We start from the raw sequence: 23,050 nt of genomic DNA on the forward strand, positions 1-23,050 counted from the left end.
ATTTGCGAGTTTCTTGTTCTATTTGGTCAACAGAATGTCTTATATTTAGTTTGTATATGTCTTTATGATGTTGTGGGAGCTGGATTCCAAGGAACTTGATATATGTATTTGCTTTTTTAAATGGGATGGGGTTGGTCCAGTCTAATGGGGTGGTGTGTAGTAATCGTAAAAGCTTCTGATTTCCCTAAGTTAATTTGGAATCCTGCTATGGTACCAAATTCAGTTATTTTATTTAGTATTATTGGCAGTTCTATTTTTGGTTTATTCAAAAAGAGGAGAATGTCGTCAGTGTATGCTATTGGTTTTACCTGTTGGATGCCTATCTTAATACCTTGGAAAGCTTCATTTATTAATAAGGGGTCTAGGGCTATGTTGAAAAGTAATGGTGAGAGTGGGCACCCCTGTCTTGTGCCTCTTTGTATCAAGAATCTTGAAGAATTAAATCTGTTTGCGGAACATGGGTGTATGATTGGTATACAGATGCTAAACTTGTTTAACACTCTATACACACTAAGGGGCAGATGTATCAAGGGTCGAATATCGAGGGTTAATTAACCCTCGATATTCAAATTAAAATCCTTCGACTTCGAATATCGAAGGATATTTTGCGCAATTCGTACGAACGATTCGAAGGATTTTAATCCATCAATTAAAGGATTATCCTTCAATCAGAAAATTGTTAGGTAGCCTATAGGGACCTTCCCCATAGGCTAACATTGGCCTCGGTAGGTTTTAGGTGGCGAACTAGGGGGTCGAAGAAATTTTTAAAGAGACAGTACTTCGATTATTGAATGGTCGAATATTCAAACGATTTTTAGTTTGAATCGTTCGATTCAAAGTCGAAGGTCATAGTCGAAGGTCGAAGTAGCCAATTTGATGGTCGAAGTAGCCAAAAAAACCATTGGAAATCGAACTATTTTTACTCTATTCCTTCACTCGAACTTAGTGAATGGGCCCCAAAGTGTTGAAATTTAAGAAGTCTCTTAATATGTGTGTGAGTTATCCTATCGAATTCTTTGTCTGCGTCTAAATTGATTAATATGCCATGGTTTCTATGTTGCAGTGATATTAAAATAGAATGTTAAGTGAGATTTAGGTTGCAAACTTATTTTGGAAATCGGTTTTTAGACTCTAAGAACTGCTAGTCCTTGATTTTTTATATTTCATCTTACACACCGTACACAGATGTATTTGTGGAGATATAGCTAGCCTCTAAAATGGATAATGAAGAAAATTAAAATTGTTTGTTACAAAATGTTGAACTGCTGCATTCAAGTAAAGTAGACTGTATTTTGAATTCAATTCATAACACAAGGTGAACCTTACTTTGGGACCGTCTTCAACCAGAATAATTGTGAACTACAACCATTAGGGGATTACTTTATGGAACATGCTATGCTTTTTTATTATAGGGTCTACTTTTAATTTGTGTATTATTTTACTATTGATAATTGCAATTGCCATCACCACGTTACTAAAACATGGAATATGAGTCATATTGCCTGAAGATAATAATCTAAGGGAAAAATGGAAATTATATATATATATATATATATATATATATATATATATATATATATATATATATATATATATGCGAAAAAGAGCGACACTCACAGGTTGTTTTCAATGCAAATAAGTTGTGCTTTATTCCACTCAACGTTTCGATCCCTCACAGGGATCTTTGTCAGGAGATTACAAACAAAAAATTTCTTTTTTTTTTTTTTTTGTAATCTCCTGACAAGGATCCCTGTGAGGGATCGAAACGTTGAGTGGAATAAAGCACAACTTATTTGCATTGAAAACAACCTGTGAGTGTCACTCTTTTTCGCAAATATTTACTCACTTTGGCTGGCACCCAGGACTTCACTGAGTTAACGGAGTGCACCTTTGGATTTCGTATATATCTATATATATATATATATATATATATATATATATATATATATATATATATATATATATACTATATAAAGGTTTTACATACAGTTAGGGGCCGATTCACTAACTTCGAGTGAAGGATTCGAAGTAAAAAAAACTTCGAATTTCGAAGTGTTTTTCGGGCTACTTCGACCATCGAATGGGCTACTTCGACCTTCGACTTCGACTTCGAATCTAAAAATCGTTCGACTATTCGACCATTCGATAATCGAAGTACTGTCTCTTTAAAAAAAACTTCGACCCCCTAGTTCGCCATGTAAAACCTACCGAACTCAATGTTAGCCTATGGGGAAGGTCCCCATACGCTTTCCTACTTTTTTTGATCGAAGGATATTCCTTCGATCGTTGGATTAAAATCCTTCGAATCGAACGATTCGAAGGATTTTTATCGTTCGATCGAAGGAATAATCCTTCGATCGTTCGATCGTACTATCTGCGCTAAATCCTTCGACTTCGATATTCGAAGTCGAAGGATTTTAATTCCCAGTCGAATATCGAGGGTTAATTAACCCTCGATATTCGACCCTTGGTGAATCGGCCCCTAAGTATTAGGGCTCTTCTAGAAATAATCTAAGACTTTTTATTGGAGGGCACAGAGTTTTTGTTGTGAAGCCTTTGTTAGACTTGCTAGTGTCTTGCCAAGTTATTTAAAAGCAGTAAAAATGTTTTGGCCCTGACAATTTTTTGGAGGAACTTTGATGGAATTTCTCTTGTTGATCTGCTACATAATGAATTGACTGAACAGTATTTTCCACTTTATTCGTACATCAGATGAAGTCCCTCCAGCCTTGCTGCGAATCATAATATAAAGGCCTGCAGTGAAAGTTGAAGGGAAACCTGCCTGGATTTATGCATCCCACTGGAAGGAGACTAACACACTGTCTGCTCTGTAAATTTAGGATATGTGTGGACATAATTATCTTTTACCTGCACCACCCATTCCCAGGCAGCAGGTACCCATTGGGTGAATAAAAGCAGAAATAAAATAATATAGGCCCCAAACCAGATAAATGACTCTATTGAAGGGCCCTAATAACAATGCGAAGCAACAGAAATATGTTTGGAGAATGTGTGGTCGTGTTTGTTCAGGATTTCTGCTTACAGGTCGACTTTTCCCCCTCTGAGGTAACAATGATTTTACAAGCATTTCATGACTTGGGTTAGATATATTGTCAAGGAAGGGGAGGTGGGTGTTATCGGAGTGGGATAGGGTGGATTTATACAATGTTTGGTAATAATTTGCAAATTCTTCTACTATTAGTTTTGGGTAAGTAACCATTTGCCCCACTGTTGTTTTTATGGTTGGTACTGCTGTGATAGGGAATTGTGTCTTTGTGAAGTATGCTAGTAGTTGCCCGTTCTTATCACCCTGCTCAAAGTACCTCTGTAATTGATAGAGAAGAACTTTTTTGTTAGAAGGGTATTATGTCTTTCCAGTGTATTCCGTGTCACTAGTAAGTTGGCATATGTATCTAGTGTAGGGTAAGCAATATGTGTGGTTTCAGCTTGGTGAACTTCAGCTTCTGCCTGTTCAATAATTTCACAGGTTTGCCGTCGAGCCTCCTACTATTTAGATATTTCCAAATTTGGCGCACTTTCAAGGCCCAATTTGGTACTCTCTATCCAATCCTTACCACAATGATAATAGAGGAGACACTTCTTGCTGAACAACCTGTAAAGTTGCTGTCTAGGCTTTATAAATGAGCTAGAGTCCCCTCTCCATCTAATACAGTGCAGGCACGATGGAAAACATACATCCCAGAGCTCACCCAGGTAGACTGGGAGGAGGCCACCGAATCTATGTATGCAAGTTTGATAGCAATGAGGGATAGATTGGTGCAAATATAAAGTATTTCACGAGCTTTATATAACCCCACTTAAACTGAAGGCAATGGGTAAGAAGGATAATGTAACTGCTCCAGATGTGGTACCCCAAAAGCCAACTTTCTACACATGATCTGGGCATGTCCAGTTATACATGCCTATTGGTCAAAAATAATGGCCTCTTTAGCAAACACCCTGGAATTCCCACAAATAATCTCCCCCATGGTATGTCTCCTGGGTGTAGTTGAACACCTAGTACCCACTACTTATGTGAGATTGAGGTTTAGGGCACTGTTGTTTTATGCAAAAAAATGTGTGGTTATGCACTGGATGGAACCCACCCCTCCCAAAAGGGACTCCTGGATAAAATTAGTTGACTCTATGATTCCCATGATAAAGGTATGAAGTCCTTGGTGGGAAATGGGCCCAGGCACGCAACTTTGTGACAAATAGGCAATCCAATGAACTATCCCTTTTCATTTTTCTGTACCTGAAATGACCTCTACAATCAATTCGTACTCCAGAGAAGTGGAAACATTTGAAAGGAATACAGTAAATGCCAGTGACATGTTTAAATGTACCGTATATACTCGAGTATAAGCCGACCCGAGTATAAGCCGAGGTACCTTATTTTACCTACGAAAACTGGGAAAACTTATTGACTCTAGTATAAGCCTAGACACAACTACAGCCCTGTCTCCCAGCAGCGCACATTCTGCCAAAGCGACCCCCCCAGCGATCAACCGGACTTCTTTGCAAAGCTGATGGTGACAGAGAATTGCCAAACGGATTACTGTGTGCATTGTCCCACTGTCCCACTACCATGTGCAGAGGGTGCTGTTTGATATTGCCATCACTGTTAATCTTTCGTATAACCAACAGAGTGCGCTGTGTGATATTGCAGTCACTGTTATTCTTTCATATAACCAACAGAGAGCGCTGTGTGATATTGCAGTCACTGTTAATCTTTCATATAACCAACAGAGGGCACTGTGTGATATTGCAGTCACTGTTAGTCTTCCATATAACCAACAGATGGCGCTGTGTGATATTGCAGTCACTGTTATTCTTTCATATAACCAACAGAGGGTGCTGTGTGATATTGCAGTCACTGTTATTCTTTCATATAACCAACAGAGGGCGCTGTGTGATATTGCAGTCACTGTTAATCTTTCATATAACCAACAGAGGGCGCACTGTTATTCTTTCATACAACCAACAGATGGCGCTGTGTGATATTGCAGTCACTGTTATTCTTTCATATAACCAACAGAGGGTGCTGTGTGATATTGCAGTCACTGTTATTCTTTCATATAACCAACAGAGGGCGCACTGTTATTCTTTCATATAACCAACAGAGGGTGCTGTGTGATATTGCAGTCACTGTTATTCCTTCATATAACCAACAGATGGCGCTGCGTGATATTGCATTTACTGTTAATCTTTCATATAACCAACAGAGGGCGCACTGTTATTCTTTCATACAACCAACAGATGGCGCTGTGTGATCTTGCAGTCCCTGTTATTCTTTCATACAACCAACAGATGGCGCTGTGTGATATTGCAGTCACTGTTAATCTTTCATATAACCAACAGATGGTGCTGTGTGATATTGCAGTCACTGTTAATCTTTCATATAACCAACAGAGGGCGCATTATTATTCTTTCATATAACCAACAGAGGGCATTGTGGGATATTGCAGTCTCTCCCCAAGTGAACTGTTGGTATAGGAATGATTAAAAGTGACTGCAATCTCAGCTACTCGGGTCGGGTACCGCTGACCCGAGTATAAGCCGAGGTAGACTTTTTCAGCACATTTTGGATGCTGAAAAACTCGGCTTATAGTCGGGTATATACGGTACACATATTTATTGATGTATCAATGTTTTTTGTTTGCAAAGTGATGCCTTCTGAAGGCATCACTTTGCATACAATTGCTAGCTAAGGGCTTTTTGGCTCCTTTCAGCCCTTCTCGCCATAACCAGAATTGGTCCTTTTTTTGCTACTCTCAAAGTCCTACCTCTCAGAAGCCATGTTCCAATATCTTGCACTGATGAGAACTAACAAGATCAAACAGGCTGTCTGCAAGTTTGGATATATGGCTCTGAACCATTAGGCTGTATCTGTGCTATACAGGGTCGGACTGGCCCGGCGGGAAACCGGGAAAAAACCCGGTGGGCCCCGACCCGTCATGGGCCCCCGCCGGGCCAGACCCCAATCGTGTTATGTAAAATAAATAAAAAAACCGGAGCGACGCGCCGTCTGCGCATGCGCGCCAGCACCGCACCGTCTGCGCATGCGCGCCAGCATCGCACCGTCTGCGCATGCGCACTGCACAGAAGGAAGGGAGCGCACTGCAGGGTAAGGTGCGGCGCAGCAAGGGGGGCCCTGGACAGAAGTCCCGGTGGGCCCCGGGCCCCCCAGTCCGACACTGGTGCTATAAACCAGCGGTTCTGGATGCATAATTGGCCAAAGGGACACAAAGGAGTGATTTGCATGTCTCTGCCATGATGCCTTATGGGAGAATCAAAACTCTAATTTTTGGTATCTAGGCAGTGCTGTGTGTATGGCATGAGACAAGTAAATACCTTCTGATTTCAGAAGGCATCACTTTGCATACAATTGCTAGCTAAGGGCTTTTTGGCTCCTTTCAGCCCTTCTCACCATAAAAACAATGTTTTTTGTTGTAATATTTATTAAAACAAAACAACCTTAAAAAAAAATGATGGTAGGTTTAGTACTTACATAAGATTGTAAAGGAAACTCAAGACACTAAAAGAGAGATCATAGTATTAAAAAAACATTTCCTAAGTGCTAATATTTCACAAGTGCTTAGAAATAGCAGTTATACAAGGCAGTTGGACAAGGCACTTACAAGGCAAAAGGAACTGGAATCCCTTGCAATCAACAGTGAACCAGCTGGGATAAGAAGAAAACAGACTTGTTTGTGTAGATATCAGGGTTTTAGGTTTAAGCCATACGTGGTTATTATCAAAGAACAAAGATTATTGAACATGACACTAGTACAGAATTGCTGTGTTGTAGAAGAAGCTCAAGGTTAAGGGTCTGACCACACAGGCAGATTTGGGGAGATTAGTCGCTAGGCGACAAATCTCCTCTTCTTCGCGGCTACTAATCTCCCCGATCTGCCTTCTGCCACCTAAAATGTAAAGTGCCTGGGGGCAGGCACATGGAGCACTTAATTTTCTGAAGTCGCCTGAAGTTTCCTTGTGAGGCAATTACAGGCGACTTCGGAAAATGAAGCATTGCATGTGCCTGCCCCCAGGCGATTTACATTTTAGCTGGCGGAAGGCAGTGGAAGGCAGTGCAAGGAGATCAGTCACCGAGAAGAAGAGGAGATTTGTCGTCTGATAACTAATCTCCCGGAATCTGCCTGTGTGGCCAGACCCTAAAGGTCATTCTGTTATTAGGGTTGTAGCATGTTTACACAAAACAAAGAATAAATCTGGTATGTCATGTCACAATTATTTATAGTGCAAGGTTAAGAAAGACACATATAGTTTCAGAAACCACAGCACTGATATCATTCTCTACACTGTGCTGACACAGTAGATGTACCTTTTTTGGCTATTGTACTGAGCCTGTCTCTAAGATGGAAATAGTGACACAGTTATGCTAAAACAAGATTGATGATTGGATGCCACTGGATCAGCCCCATGGAAGAAGAAACAGTTAAAATAGTCATTTGTTTTATTGCTATTTGTTCCCTCCATATCCTTAAGAGCTTTCAGGATGACTAAGCTATTATTTAATACTCTGTATTATATTACTCTGTATTAATGTATATGTTATATGAATAAGTGGCAGGCCATTTATAGATAAAAGATATATGAAAATTGAGGACAGACTGGTATGTATCCCAAAGTTAAATAAATAAAAAAGGTAAGGATTTACAAGTATATGATGAATGTAGTAATCTTTTCCCTGTCATTAACTGTAAAGCTGCAGGTCAGCCACAATTTACAGTAATCAGTTAAAAAAATGTAGACATTCAGCTGACCTCCTCCAGCCCAGTATCAACAAACTGACAGCTAAAAGTAGTGTAAGATCATGTCATTTAAATAGAACAAGAAAGTGATCATTGTAACACTTCAACTGATGCAACTAACAGGGTTAATCCTACTGACTGAAATATCTAATATTGCACCAGTGTTATTTCAATATAATGAAAAGGTATTGGTGGGGTTCAACAATTTAAATGCTACAACTATCCCCACTTTTCCTTGTGAATTTCAAACATATAGCAAAAATCATAAGAGCAGCAAATATATATACAAATAAATTACACCAAAAGTATAAATGTAGAAATGTAAACATCTTGTTTTATTTTGACAGTGGAGGTTAGGTTTAAAGTAGAAGAAAGCTATTCTGGGTTCCATGATCTCTGAAAAAGGTTGTAAACAAACAACAAATAATTTTACATTTATAAATCTCTGTTTATATAAGAGTTTGGAATCTAGCATTATGTTTATTTGATTTATTGAATGGAAATTCTCAGCACTGTTGTGAATTTTTCTAATGTATGTTTTATTTTGTAGGTGTTTAAAGCTTCAGACCAGAGAACCAGATCTGTTTGAGTAGTTTTAGACACTGCTGAAAGACATGCAAATAATACTTTAGGGAACATTATGTTTCCATTTTAAATTTAATGTTTTTTTGGCAATATTAGTCTGCATTTAAAATTTAGATGCACTATAATTTCTCAATTTTTCCTTTCTCCTCTTTTCCTGGTAGAAGATATGATAACAATGACATAGATTGATTAGTAGATCAGTTTGTCTCTTTAACAGCTGTTCAACCTCGAGGACACGTATCTTTGGCAGTCTGCAGGAGAGATTGGACATCTCTAAGTTTATGTCATGCTTGTTTCCTTCTTCTTATTCTTTCTGTATTTGTTTTAACTTTCTGTTGTATATGTAACAACATATTTCAGATCACTAAACTTATTTTACTGTATATGTCTCATATGCTGTCTTGTCTAAAATTACTGATTTCTCTAATATCACTAATGCATTTCCTTTCTTATTAACTGTAACTAACATGCATGAATCATAGTATCCTTACAACATTTTACTAACAATTACTGTCTAAATACTTCATATAAATCAATAATTAGAATATCATTTGGCAAAGCAGAAAGTTCAAGATTTTTTGCCATCACATATTCTGTGAACATATTTTTGTTTTTTCATTATCTGTATCCTAAACATAGTTTACTATGATATTTTAACATAAGTATTCCAATATAATAACATTGTACTATGGTTTATATGGGATACTTTATCATTTATGGTATGGTCAAAAATTTGATATCTGGAAAAAAAATGTTTGTATTGTTTGGTACATGGCTTCTAGACCATATGGAAGAGTGTTAGGCCATGTTGCATAGTTCCAGTATCAATTAACTTGTATATTATTATCTGTGTCCCATCACTTTGCATTAATTACCCCTTTTAAACATTTATTGATATTGTTTGTTGTAACTCTAATTCCATCTCTAAATACCCTTCCACAAGTCAACTGTATATATAACTTTCATCAGTATATATATAAATATTTATAATCTATTTATTGTGATTACTTTAAATATGATGATAATGAATTGTTTTACAACAAATGGCTTTTGTTTACATCAAGATGTATATTTTAACTAATTATATTTGGTGCAATCTATTTCAAAGTTTTTAATTTACTATTAGTTATTGTAAAACACAAGTATCCAACTATCATGGTAATGTTAACAACTTCTTGTAGTCATACAAAATTATTATAGTAAAAACAACTTTACTCAGCAATTACAAAATCATACAGACTATATATAAATTATAAGATAAATGTTATGTTTACCAAATATTCATTACTGCATTTTAAGTGGTATTTATACTGTGGTGATACACCCCATTCATCATCCTGTTTTAATAGAAAATATTTCTTTAATTGTGTACTCATACATATCTTCTATATCTTTGTTCTTTGTAGATAATACCAACTTTACTTACTTTCTTACATTTTTGGCTGAATCTTTTTGACTGGCACATGGGCATGTTTGTTTAAAAATCTACCAGACAGATTCAACAGCTGAATACTCAGTTGCTATACAATGACTACACATGAGAACTACAGTATATCAGTGGCGAAGCCAACTCTGCTATGGACTTTCATTTTCATTGTACTGACTAAAGTAACATCAAAGACATTTCTGCATTGCTGTTCTACGATGTAGCATATCATCACAGGCTAGAGGACTAGTCCTAAGTGGTGCTGGATCATCTGGACATTTAATGGACTATGCATCTTCTCTGGATTTTTCCATCTTCATCATTGAAATGCTATATATATATATATATATATATATATATATATATATATATATATATATATATATCTAAATATATCTATATATATATATATATCTATATATATATATATATATATATATATATATATATATATATATATATATATAGATACACACACATGCATATGACTGTGTTTATGAGTCTACTGTGATTGTAGTATTTTGTATTTGTCTGGTAGAACCAACTTTTTTTCCCCTATTTAATATGCATATTTTGTTTTCAACCCACAGTGCTAGCTTAAGGATTTTGCTTATATAAGAAGAAAAAAAAGTGGGGGAATATAGATATCAGGTAGGGATGGGCGAATTTGACCCGTTTCATTTTGCCAAAAATTCGCCGCTGGAGAGATGCCTCCGACGCCCATTAAAGTCTATGGGCGTCAAAACTTTTTTGTCACGCGTGAAATTCGCCCATCCCTAATATAAGGGTTTTAGGTTTAAGCCATAAGTGGTTATTATCAAAGACCAAAGATTATAGAACATGACCCTAGTACAGAATTGCTGTGTTGTAGAAGAAGCTCAAGGTTAAAGGCTATTCTGTTATTAGGGTTGTAGAATGTTTACAAAAAACAAGAAATACATCTGTTGTCTCACGTCACAAGTATTGATAGTGCAAGGTTAAGAAAGACACATATAGTTTCCGAAACCACAGCACCGATACCATACACTGTGCTGACACAATAGATGTACCTTATTTGGCTATTGTATGGAGACTGTGAGTCTGTCTCTAAGATAGAAATAGTGACACAGTTATGCTAAAACAAGAATGATACCTATACCCAAAAACTCAGTTAATCTTTCCTATGCTCTCTGGAACGCCAGATCCTTTTGCAACAAACTCACTGCTATACACGACCATTTCATTGCCAATTTCTTTAACCTACTCACACTTACTTAAACCTGTTTTTCTCCTACTGACACTGCTTTATTTGCTGCCCTGTCCTATGGGGGCCTATACCTTACTCATACTCCCAGGCCTGGAAACAGACCTAGGGGTGGGGTAGGTTTGCTTCTTTCTCCCCACTGTACTTTTAAAGTTCTTCCACCTGTTCCTTCCTTATCATTCTCTTCATTTGAGGCTCACTGCATTAGGCTCTTTTCTCCCATTTCACTTTGCATTGCTGTCATATATCGACCTCCAGGACCAACTGCACAAATTTTGGACAACTTTGCTGCCTGGCTTCCTTCCTTTCTTTCATCTAACACCCCTTCCATCATACTTTGTGATTTTAATATACCTGTTAACAACATTAACAACCCTTCTGTCTCTAAACATCCTCCTTAGGCTTATCTCTGTGCTCAGACTCCCCCTCTCACTACAATGGTAACGCTCTCGATCTCATATTTACCAGACTCCACCACCAATTTTACTAACTCACCGTTTCCCCTCTCTGATCACAATATGCTCACATTTCAACTCTCACTAACTCTTTTCTCAACCCCTGCTATTCCCCAAACACGTACCTACCGTGACTTGCAAGCTCTAGATGCGTCACATCTCTCTTCTTCCATCTCATGTCCTGATGTGGCTACCTCTGTCTACAACAACACACTCACCACTGCCCTTAATGGGCTTGCCCCTGCAAAAGCTAAATGTGCAAGACCCAAACCACTTCAATCTTGGCATATAGCTCATACAAAAGTGCTCCAAAGACACTCACGTGCACTTGAGCGTTGCTGGTGCATATCCTGCTTAGAATCAGACTTTTGAAGCTACAAATCTTTCCCAAGCCAAACAAACATTCTTTACTTCACTCATTAACTCCCTTTCTAAAAAAAAAACCAGCACAACTTTTCTCTAGATTAGAGTTTAGTCGAATTTGATTGGAGTTTTCGGTTCGGTAATATTGTTCTAGTGTAAGAAGTTCAAGATTTTTCTTAAATAATATACTTTTCAAGTTTTGAGGTCAATCGAGTTCATCAGAGGTAAAAAAAACTCGACCTTTGATAAATCTGCCTCTAATGGTATTTGCAAAAAAAACAAATACACTGAATTTCAAAAAGGCAAACTTTAGCACCTTAAGGACAGTACCTCAAAGAATAGACTGGGGCATTAGGTTTTCTGCTAAAAACACAGAACAGAAATGGTTGCCACTTAAAATGATATTAAATCATTACTTTTAAAAATGATTGATAATGATAGAAACACCCTATGTTGTTTATTTCAGAAGTAAAAAGTTAATAGGGAAAGCATTTGAAAGCTACAAATTTAAGGTTGTGTTTAATGAATATAAACCAGGGGTGGCAGACTTTGCTACCCTGGGATCTACTCTCAACACCTGGCCCTCATCAGGAGAAAACCAAGGAGGGAGGACTCATTTTTCAGTCCTCCCTCCTCTGCCCTCAGTGCTAAAGCTCTCTGTCCTCAGCCCTCCCACCATCTGAGCCATCAGGCTTTCCTCCTCAAACATCAGCCTGGCTTGCGAGAGAAGGTATGAGCATGGAGGGCTGAGAGCTGAGGAGGGAGGGCTGAGGACTGAGAGCTTTAGGACTGATGGCTGAGGAGGGAGGACCGAGGAATGAGCCACGAGGAGGGAGACTGCAACAGGATATGTGGGCAGCACAGAGGTGTGACTGCAGCCTCTTCGGATAAGTGAGTACAATAACAGACGAGTCTGCATTCTTCTGCCTCAGGAGAGCACACGTAGGAGAGTGTGTTCTCCTGAGGGTGTCCAGGCAGCTGTCAGGTTGTGGTTTAGACAGTCCTCTATTTCTGATTATCTCTGACCAGCTTTCCTCTGGTATTGTACCTATGGATTGGAGGAAAGTGGATGTAATTCCTATATTTAAAAAGGGGTTACAATCTCATCCTGGACATTGATGGGTTGGAATCACTTTCTATTGTGAAGCACTCCTTAGGTGGTGTAAAGTGAGCATGAGTGAAATCAATGGTTCCCTGGCAATTGTAGACCTGAAGGATCAGATTTTGGTGCAGGTGGTACATCCTCACCACCCTTATCATACATTTTGCAGTACAGAAGTGACAAAGCTGTCTGATCCTAGCAGGGATAAACAGAACATGTAGCTCATATTGCAGTTGCTCCTCAGCTTGGTGCTTTCTCAAAAAAAACTCACATGATTTGTGATAACTCTTGAATATTCGTTGTTTATGGCAAAAATCACGAATATGCGATAATCGAATGGATTCAACATACGATCACATTGATGAATCTCAAATAAAATTCTATTAATAAAACATTTTTCAATATTGATTTTAGATAAATTTGCAATTAACTATGAAAGGGAGGTCGGGAGAAGGGAAAAAGGGGAGATTCTGAACTGAGGAACCAACTTATAAAGGCTTCCTTTTTAATAGACCAATTTCTACTAATGTGATTGATGGGTGATGATGCCAAGTGATTTGCAGATTGATAATGTGGTGCCACTATTCATAGGCTTCTTAGTTTAACATGAGGGGTAGGAAAACTTTTGGAAGCAAAATCACAATACTATAGTTTGTGACAGCATGGTTTTATGCTCAATAGATAATGTCAGACAAATTACCTTCATGACGAGGTGAGCAGCAACCTAGACTTTTTTTGGGGCAGTGGATGTGATCTACTTAGACTTTGCTAAATCATTTAATACTTACAACATAGAAGGTTAGGGATTAAACTAAAGAATTTCGGCTTGGACCATAATATTTGTACTTAGTTAGAGGACTGGGTATTTTACCTCACAAAGTTTATACAGGAATATGATACTGTATATATATTCACTGAAAAAAATAAATTGGGTTGTAGCATGATTAAACAATTAAGTCCACAGCACTTCAGCTAATTTGAATGGCTTGTTTATGTCTGACTATAACTAAGCTCAGAGCATCCCACATGGATTCCGTATATGCAACATCGTCTACTACGTGTAGATCAAATCTCGATTTTCATGAAAAAAGTATATGTTTTCACATTATATAACAAATAACTTGCCCACCAAAGATGTCGGACTTACTGACATATAATTTCCAGGCTGTGATTGTAATCCCTTTGCAAATATAGGAATTACATCATCTTTCCCCCAATCCAAAGGTACCATACCAGATGAAAGCAAATCTGAGGAAATGGCTCCACTGAACAGTTTGTTGTTTAATTTACATAGGTTGTGTGTGGCCTATAGGGGCCCCCGAATAAATGCAACCCATATGATGTATCATTTCTGTTATTTCAGCTACTGCAATTCAACACATTTACTGCAGTTTATGTGTGGTAAAGATACAAAAAAAACAAAGTTCATCCTAGAAAGTCACCCCATAGATTTTTGAAAAGCACATTTTCAAAATACGAAACCGCGATGCTTTCCTAAATTTAGCAGTTTTAATTTTTAATCAAAGCAGCATCTATTTTGCAACATCTTATCACATATAATTAGATATACTACGTGTAGATCAAATCTGGATTTTCATGAAAAAAGTATATGTTTTCACATTATATACCTGCAAATCATAAGTATTGTGATAATCTTATAAGGGAGGAACTAAAGTCTCTTACGGATGAAACAAACTTGGTGGTTTGTCTAGCCAATAAGGGCTATTGGGCCAATGAATTATGCTGATTACCAAGTTGATATGTCACACCTGACAGACACAATCAAAGTCATTAATGAACAAGTTTTATAAAAGTGGACCTAATGCAGAACCCTGTGGGACCCCACTAAGAGCCTTACTACAAGTAGCATATACCATTAACAACCACCCTCTGTATCTGATCCTGCAACCAGTTTACTATCCATATACAAATAACGTTACTAAAACCAACAGACCTTAGTTTAAAAGCAGTTGTTTATGGGACACTGTACCAAATGCTTTGGCAAAATCCAATACTACTACTACTACTGTCAACTTCTTAAAACATAATAAAAAAAAGCACAATTTGTCACAAATGTATGTGATATGACCTATCCTTCATAAAGCCATGCAGATAACTGCTCATAATGCAATTCTCCAGAATATAATTTTGAATATGATCTCTTAACAAATAACTTGCCCACCAAAGATGTATAGCAATAGAATGCAGGGTGTAAAAGGGAGTTACCAGTTCGAGAGCATAGAGATATATCTTCACAACACAGAAAAACAAAGAACTGTCTGTACTGGTCAGCCTGTACAAATTCATACTGCATACTGTATTGCCAGAACCCAAATTCCCATTTTCTTTCTGAATTTGACATACACAGCTATGTATAACATTTTTTTTAAATTATGATATATTCATTTATATAGTCTGTTGTGTGTAGCCATGTAGGGTCATGCTGTATAACTTTACACTTTCTTAAAATGTCTTCATATATAATATCTAACATAAATATGGTGAATGCTTTCCAAATATACTTGCCTTTAGGTGCAAATGATCTGCCCATTGTCCAATGATTCTGTATTCTGTGCTGCCATTGTTGATCTGATACTGATAGATCTCATAGCGTCCTGGAGCATCTCCATTTTCATTGAATGTCACTGGTGTCCCCGCAATGCCTGTAAAAAAAATTGAGATTGTGTATTAGAGTAAGGAAACTGAATCACAGATGCTTACTATACATAAGCTTGTATGACCATCATTAAAATGATCTTAAAAGGCAAAATTAGCACAAAAAGAAAATAAAAATCTATATTGATATTCAAAATGACCTAGAAATATTTTTTCCTATATTTGATCTAAAAAGAGAAAAGAAAATAGATAACAAATGGTACCAAAATTTACAAAATAATCAAGTTATTTAACACTCTCCCCGTCTCAGAATACGACTCACTTTATTCTCCATTTATGCAGGAGGCAGAGTCAGATTATTAGACCTACCTGCCAATTAAAGTCTGATTCTGACTTCTGTATGAAGAGAACATGGAGAGTGTCAGGTTGCTGAAAGGGAAATAGTAACTTCATTATTTCATAAATGGTACATACTGTTTAATCAGTTGTATCTGGAAAGTGTCATTTCAGTAAGATGAAGCTTATATAAAATTTTGATTTTGGCAATAGAATTGCTTAAAACTGGCAGTATCTGCACTGCAGGCAGGCATGGCAGATGACAATGTTAGTACTGAGTGTTATGGAGCAACATGTAGTGGAGCAACATTAAATGGGGGACAGAGAAAAGGAGGAAAGAGGAGAGACTGGAGAGAGAGAGAGGTGAAAAGGTAAAGTGGTGCGAAAGTGGAGGATGAACTGTATGGAAAAGGAAAGGAAAAGGAAAGTGGAGAAAAACAACAAGTGGACCTGTCATCCAGACACAGAAATCTGTAGAATACATGTTGTTTTTAAATTAAACATGAAATCCAATTTCTATTCTTTATTAAAGCATTCATAGCTTTTGTAAGCTAATTTAAAAATCTCAGCTTTCAATCAAATATTGTCTGCCCCTCCTCTTTGCCTAGGCATAGAGACGGGGCAGACAATTACTTTCACTTTCCATTCAGCACTTCCTAGATGTCACTGCTCTCCACACATTGCTCTGTTCTCTTCACCATTTAATTGTGTAGCCAGGGCATGGGGATGGACATTGGGTCCCCCATTCTGGTGCACAAACAAGATTCTGAGATGATGCAAGGCTTGCCTTAATAACAGTGTCCACAAAATGATACCTGCCTGCTTGCTATAATTTTGAATTCCCATACTGAAGAAAACAATATTAAAATAATTTATATAGTGTAAGTAAAGTTGATTTTGCTTGACTAAAATAGGATTTTGAATAATTTTTTTGAGTGACGGGTCCCATTTAAAGGTTAAGATAAAAAAAACCTGTGTGTGCGTGTTTATTTATCAGTAGGGGGTACAATCATATAGTAATTGCCAGGTTTGCCAAGGGTCAGATAAAAAAGATAAATATGAATCGAAGTGGAGTGGAGTGCAGGATCAGATGGGAAAAAAAAGTGAATAGGATGGGAAAAATGAACAAAGCATATTGAGGAGTAATCAGTGAAGCAGGGTAATATGAAAGGGGAAAATGTAAGAAAGAAAAATAATATTTGGGAGTGTGAAGAAAAAGAGGGGGTACAGAAAAGAACAAAAAATGCCATATAAAAGAAAAATGACAAATTAAGAAAAGGAGACAAGAGATTTGAAAATAGGAGGCAAGGGAGAGAAAAGCAAAAGCACATTCTTTCTTCTTCTGTTCTTGTTTGCTTTCCTGGCAGCTCTCATGCACAGTAATAATAAAGGGGTAGTTCATATTCCAAATAACTTTTGGCATAATATACATCTTCATAATTTGACACAATTTGCAATTTATCTTTACTTTTTATTTGCTGTATTTTTTTTACTATTGTGCCTTACAGAGCAATATGTGTTTGGCTGCTGGAGTCAGTGATCCCCTTTATGAAAGCTGGAAAGAGTCAGAAGAATAAGGCAAATAATAAAATAAATAATAATAAATAAAAATAATTAAGATTAATTAAAAAGTACCTAAGAATCAGTCATCCTATAAAATGCTAAAATTTAAGTTGAAGTACCCTTTTAAATATAATGTTAATTATAATGTGATGTTATTAGTTTTACTTAACTGTGCATGCATGCTATTCACTAACTCTAGTAACTATCCCTAGAATAGAACTATACACCTTGCTCACCTTCCACAGCCAGCATAGGAGTGGCACACACAGGCAGACTATGGCAGACATAGTATGGTACACTGACTTATTGGAGGACTGCAAAAGGTACACACAGTGCTTGAATCGGGGTAAGATGTGACGGGATTACATCCCACCACTAAATTGCATCCCCTATAGCAGGAGTTCTTTTGTTTTTTTTGCAGCACGTGCATAACATCACCGCTGGTAACATAAATCTTTTTCACAACACATCCAGCAACTACAATACAATACTCTTGTCTTGCCTTAACCCCAGTAACACTAAGCAGAACCTGGTAACAATGCTCACTTCTCAAAATACACATGTCCTACCCTGTGGGAGGATTAGACTGCATAAGCAATTTTAGGGCTTGCAGGTATTATGACGCGTTTAATAAAATATGATTATGCCACTGAACACAGGTGCTGTGGCCTACTTAAGAATAATTGTCTGCATCTGGACCTGTGCTCCCCTGCGATTGAATGCTTTTAACTGGAATGCAGGGCAGCACAGGAAAAAAATGCTGGGCAGCGCAAGAAAAAAAGGCAGGAGTGTAGACTACTGAAGACTACAGGCACTACAAGCCTTCCACACACACATGTATTGAAGAACTGTGCACCCTTATCAGGCTTTTTAAAGAGAAGATAATCATATTGTTGCTGGCTGCTTAAAGTTAACTTTAACAGGGTGTTGAGCCAGGAGATGATTATATTCTTGCTGGCGATGCTGTGAAAAAATGTATGCTACCAGAAGACAATGTTTGGTGCAGCTTATGCAGTCTTCATTCATTTCCAATCCACAGAAGAAATGTGAAGAGGCCAGGGCACATGACACATAAACTGTAAAGAAATGCTAGAAAAAAGACAGAAATTGTAGAAGAAAGTAAGAGAGAGGTGTCCTTTAATATATTATACGCAGAATTTCAATTATGTGTACCCAGTGCTGTAGGATCTTGACTAACTGGCAATCTGGGCGGGTAAGTGGCAAATGAGATCACCTGATTCATGCACCTGGGATGTAAAAATATGTAAGTCATTTGTACCCTTAATGGGACTGCACTAGGCAAATTCATAATGGAAAAGGACATTTGAATCCTTGTAGATAATAATCTTGGCAGTAGCAAGCAGTGTCAGTCAGCAGCTGCAAGGGCAAACAAGGTCTTATCTGTATTAACAGGGGCATAGATGTAGGAGAAGGGTGTCATTCTTCCATTGTACAGAGCACTGGTAAGGCCCCATCTAGAATACTCACTGGGTGTTCCTCCCCATTCTGTAGCTGTGAAAGAACTACACTTAAAGGGACAGTTCAGTGCAGATATAAAAACTGGGTAAATAGATAGGCTGTGCAAAATAAAAAAATGTTTCTAATATATTTAGGTAGTCAAAAATGCAATCCATGAAGGCTGGAGTGACTGGATGTTGCCAGTATTCTGGCTATTATGTTAGACATCCAGTCACTCCAGCCTTTGTAAATTACATTTTTGGTTAACTAACTATATTAGATAATTTTTTTTATTTTGCACAGCCGATCTATTTTCCCAATTTTTATTTTTATACTGAACAATTCCTTTAAACCCACTCTAATGCATCTGTTTCCTCAATCAAAGTTTCTGAAAAAAACTCATGCTTGTGCCCATGTTGTGGCACAAAAAGCACCCATTAATGCATAAAATAACTGCCCAAGGCTGTTTAGCAACATCTGACAGTCCCCTGAGATATTTGCCATACAGCAACTCAGAATAAGTATATCTAGGGTACTAAGGGACTGATCCCAAGTTTTCGTATCTTTGTCCATAACTTTTCATGGCTTTTAAAGTTTTAAGGCATTCTGTAAATCTGGGGGTGATAGACTGAAGTTCTGGACTTGGTTACTTTTGAACTGTTTACAAAGCTCTTTTGTTACCCTAGACATAAATGGAATTTCTTAATACGTAAGTATCTCCTTCTGGTATACTAACTTTACTAAACACCTGCACCAGCTTTTATGGCAAAAACCTTAGCAGATGTATTATATAGTGGGATAGTCTCAGGATAGTGAGTGGCATAGTCCATAACAATTAGGATATACTGAGGCCCTCAGACTTTGCCAGAGACCCACTAGGTCCATGGCTAGCCTTTCAAAAGAAACCTCAATAATGGGAAGCAACACAAGAGGATGGAAGTATGGCACAGGGCAGGGGCGTAACAGCAGAGGAAGCAGACCCTGCGGCTGCAGGGGGGCCAACGAGCTATAGGGGCCCTATGAGACCCTGATTCATATACAATTTCAATAAATATTGGTAAAACAGGTCAAGCGGGTCAAGGAGGCCTGAAAAGTAATTTGCTGTGGGGCCCAGTGATATCTAGTAATGCCACTGGCACAGGGGCAGTGACTTGGCACTCTGGACAATATTAACAGTACTTTGTAACTTCCTCTGCTTCCCCTGGCCAGTGAGACCTTTGAAATACTCATTCAACTGTTTTCTTACTACCCATATGGCCCCCATTACATGTTCATAGGCAAGGTTTGATCTCTCTTAATTGCAAAATAAGGAAAATAGATCCTATCATTGAGTTCAACAGGCCTTCCATCAATCAATACTAGTAAGCTGCTGTACTGTGTTAGCAAAAGTGAGAATTAGACAAGACAAAATTAAAGATACAAGATAAGGGTCCACTGGGTGGGATATGTGGATTTAGATCGTATTAATTGCGCATTCACAAGTCCATAGCAGACTGTAATAAATATACTACAAATTGGAAATAAGGCATGTAAAGAGAAGTTAATATTTCTGGCCAGAAATTGCTAAGCCTCCCAGGATAAACAACTTAGCCTCACTCTGCCAAGGATGCAAATACTTATGGCCGGATCTCCTGCACGGACACGCCTAGGTCATGCGGTCCTAGCACCTGCTCCCACTCCCCATGCACGCATGCCCCGGAGCACTGGGGATCTGTGTGTCCCCAGTGCTCCTCAGAAAGCAGTTGGGCAGCATGCTTCCCCTAAAATTTTTCCGCCCTAGGCCCAGGCCTTTGTGGCCTCACTACAAATCTGGGCTTGCAAATACTAGTACAATTAGCATGTTGATGTAAGGTGAAATCAACAGAAAAGAACATGTGGTGCTATCTGCATCATTATTAAAGGCACAAATTTACAATTCAATTTCAAAAGAGTAGGGATATTATGTAAATTGCGTAAAATATGAATATAAAGAGAATGGGATGATTTGCAAAACATTTAAACCCTATGATAGCAAATAGTACAAAGACAGCATTTTGGATACATTTCTTTAGGACAAAAGAAAGGCATTGAGGCTGGAGAAATGAAGAAATTAAGCAAGGTGATAAATAGTTCAGACATGGAATAAATACCTTTTCAGCAAGAAAGGATGTATACCTTTTTCATTTCGATATCTGTCCAGTTTTTGTCAAGATTAATATTTTATTGCAATAACCTTAATTTTTAATTATCAAGTTTTTTTAGCAGAAAGGTTGCACATAGACTTTTTTTTTTTAGATCAATATACTGTAGCATTATGTTGATAATTATATTTATAGAAAATCCATCAATAAAATAATCTCTTCATGCAAACAAAAACTAGTTATATTTTCCTTCTCACCAGTGAAGTTGACACTACGGATATATTTTAGAAGTTCAACTCCATCGACTGGGTCCATGCGACTGCAAAGTCCAACACTGCCAGGACAAACAGTTTTGTGCATTGTATGGAGTGCGTAGGCCATGGAGTACACCGCATCAATCACAAACTGAACCTTCCCCTCCTGTTCATATGCAGACCCCACACCGATCCGTTCTTGATCTGTCAAAGGTAAAATAGAGCAATAAATATACTGAAAACTGATAAAGATATGAGTCTAGTAATAACTAATAATGCTGAATTAATTTAAAAAAAATAGGTGGTTTTCGCAGTGATGGCAGTGAGATTGTGGAATGCCCGGATGATGGCAGATCCTATAAAATGTCTTTAAGAGTGGCTTGTTGACTTACATAGTAACATAGTAAGTAAGGTTGAAAAAAGACACACGTCCATCAAGTTCAACCTTTTTTTATTTTTTTTATTTTATTATATCTGCCTAACTGCCAGTTGATCCAGAGGAAGGCAAAAAACCCATCTGAAGCCTCACCAATTTGCCTCAGAGGGGGAAAAAACTCCTTCCTGACTCCAAAATGGCAATTGGATTAGTTCCTGGATCAACTTGTACTATGAGCTATCTTCCATAACCCTGTATTCCCTCACTTGCTAAAAAGCCATCCAAACCCTTCTTAAAGCTATCTAATGTATCAGCCTGTACAACTGATTCAGGGAGAGAATTCCACATCTTAACAGCTCTCACTGTAAAAAACCCCTTTCCGAATATTTAGGGGGAACCTCTTTTCTTCTAATCGGAATGGGTGACCTTGTGTCAGCTGGAAAGACCTACTGGTAAATAAAGCATTAGAGAGATTATTATATGATCCCCTTATATATTTATACATAGTTATCACATCACCCCTTAAGCGCCTCTTCTCCAGCGTGAACATCCCCAATTTGGCCAGTCTTTCCTCATGTCTAAGATTTTCCATACCTTTCACCAGCTTAGTTGCCCTTCTCTGTACCCTTTCTAATACAAAAACATACAATAATGTCCTGTTTGAGTGATGGAGACCAAAACTGTACGGCATATTCTAGATGGGGCCTTACAAGTGCTCTATACAGTGGAAGAATGAACCCCTCCTCCCGTGACTCTATGCCCCTTTTAATACAGCTCAAGACCTTATTTGCCCTTGATGCTGCTGACTGGCATTGCTTGCTACAGCCAAGTTTATCATCTACAAGGACTCCAAGGTCTTTTTCCATAATGGATTTGCCTAGTGCGGTACCATTAAGGGTATAAGTGGCTTGGATATTTTTACATCCAAGGTGCATGACTTTACATTTATCAATATTGAATCTCATTTGCCACTTAGCTGCCCAGATTGCCAGTTTGTCAAGATCGTGTTGCAAGGATGCCACATCTTGGATGGAATTAATTGGGCTGGATAGTTTTGTGTCATCTTCAAACACTGATATATTACTTACAACATCCTCCCCTAAGTCATTAATGAACAAGTTAAATAATAGTGGACCTAATACCTGGGGACCCCACTAAGAACCTTACTCCAAGCAGCGCCGATTCTGACTAAGGAGCCGCCTGCAGCCGCAGCAATGCCCCCCCCCTCACCAACTTACGTGTCGGGAGGGGAGGCAGAAACACTATTGCGGAGAGCACAATTGCACTCTCTCGCAATAGTACAGCCAAATTTCCGGTTCAAAAACCGGAAATTCGGCTCTTAAAGGTGCAGGAGTGGCTTTTTGCCGCCCCTGGAATC

The 23,050-nt window shown here is 38.0% G+C and overlaps 1 protein-coding gene across 4 annotated transcripts in view; it reads right to left on the reverse strand.

Annotated features, from left to right (window-relative positions):
* The window catches only part of LOC108709442 (metabotropic glutamate receptor 4), a 257,543-nt gene that overhangs the window by 63,052 nt on the left and 171,441 nt on the right, over window positions 1-23,050 (reverse strand). For 3 of the 4 annotated variants that reach the window (XM_041583822.1, XM_041583823.1, XM_041583824.1), the window contains exons 7-8: window positions 21,300-21,500; window positions 15,476-15,612 (exon numbers count right to left, since the gene is read on the reverse strand). In XM_041583822.1, the coding sequence (XP_041439756.1) occupies window positions 15,476-15,612; window positions 21,300-21,500 (338 nt within the window). Of the gene's footprint in view, window positions 1-15,473; window positions 15,613-15,934; window positions 15,995-21,299; window positions 21,501-23,050 lie in introns of those variants that run through there. The other variant, XR_001934634.2, reaches the window with a different exon arrangement.

Source organism: Xenopus laevis, chromosome 2S (genome assembly GCF_017654675.1).
Source record: "Xenopus laevis strain J_2021 chromosome 2S, Xenopus_laevis_v10.1, whole genome shotgun sequence".
Classification (NCBI taxonomy): Eukaryota; Metazoa; Chordata; class Amphibia; order Anura; family Pipidae; genus Xenopus; species Xenopus laevis.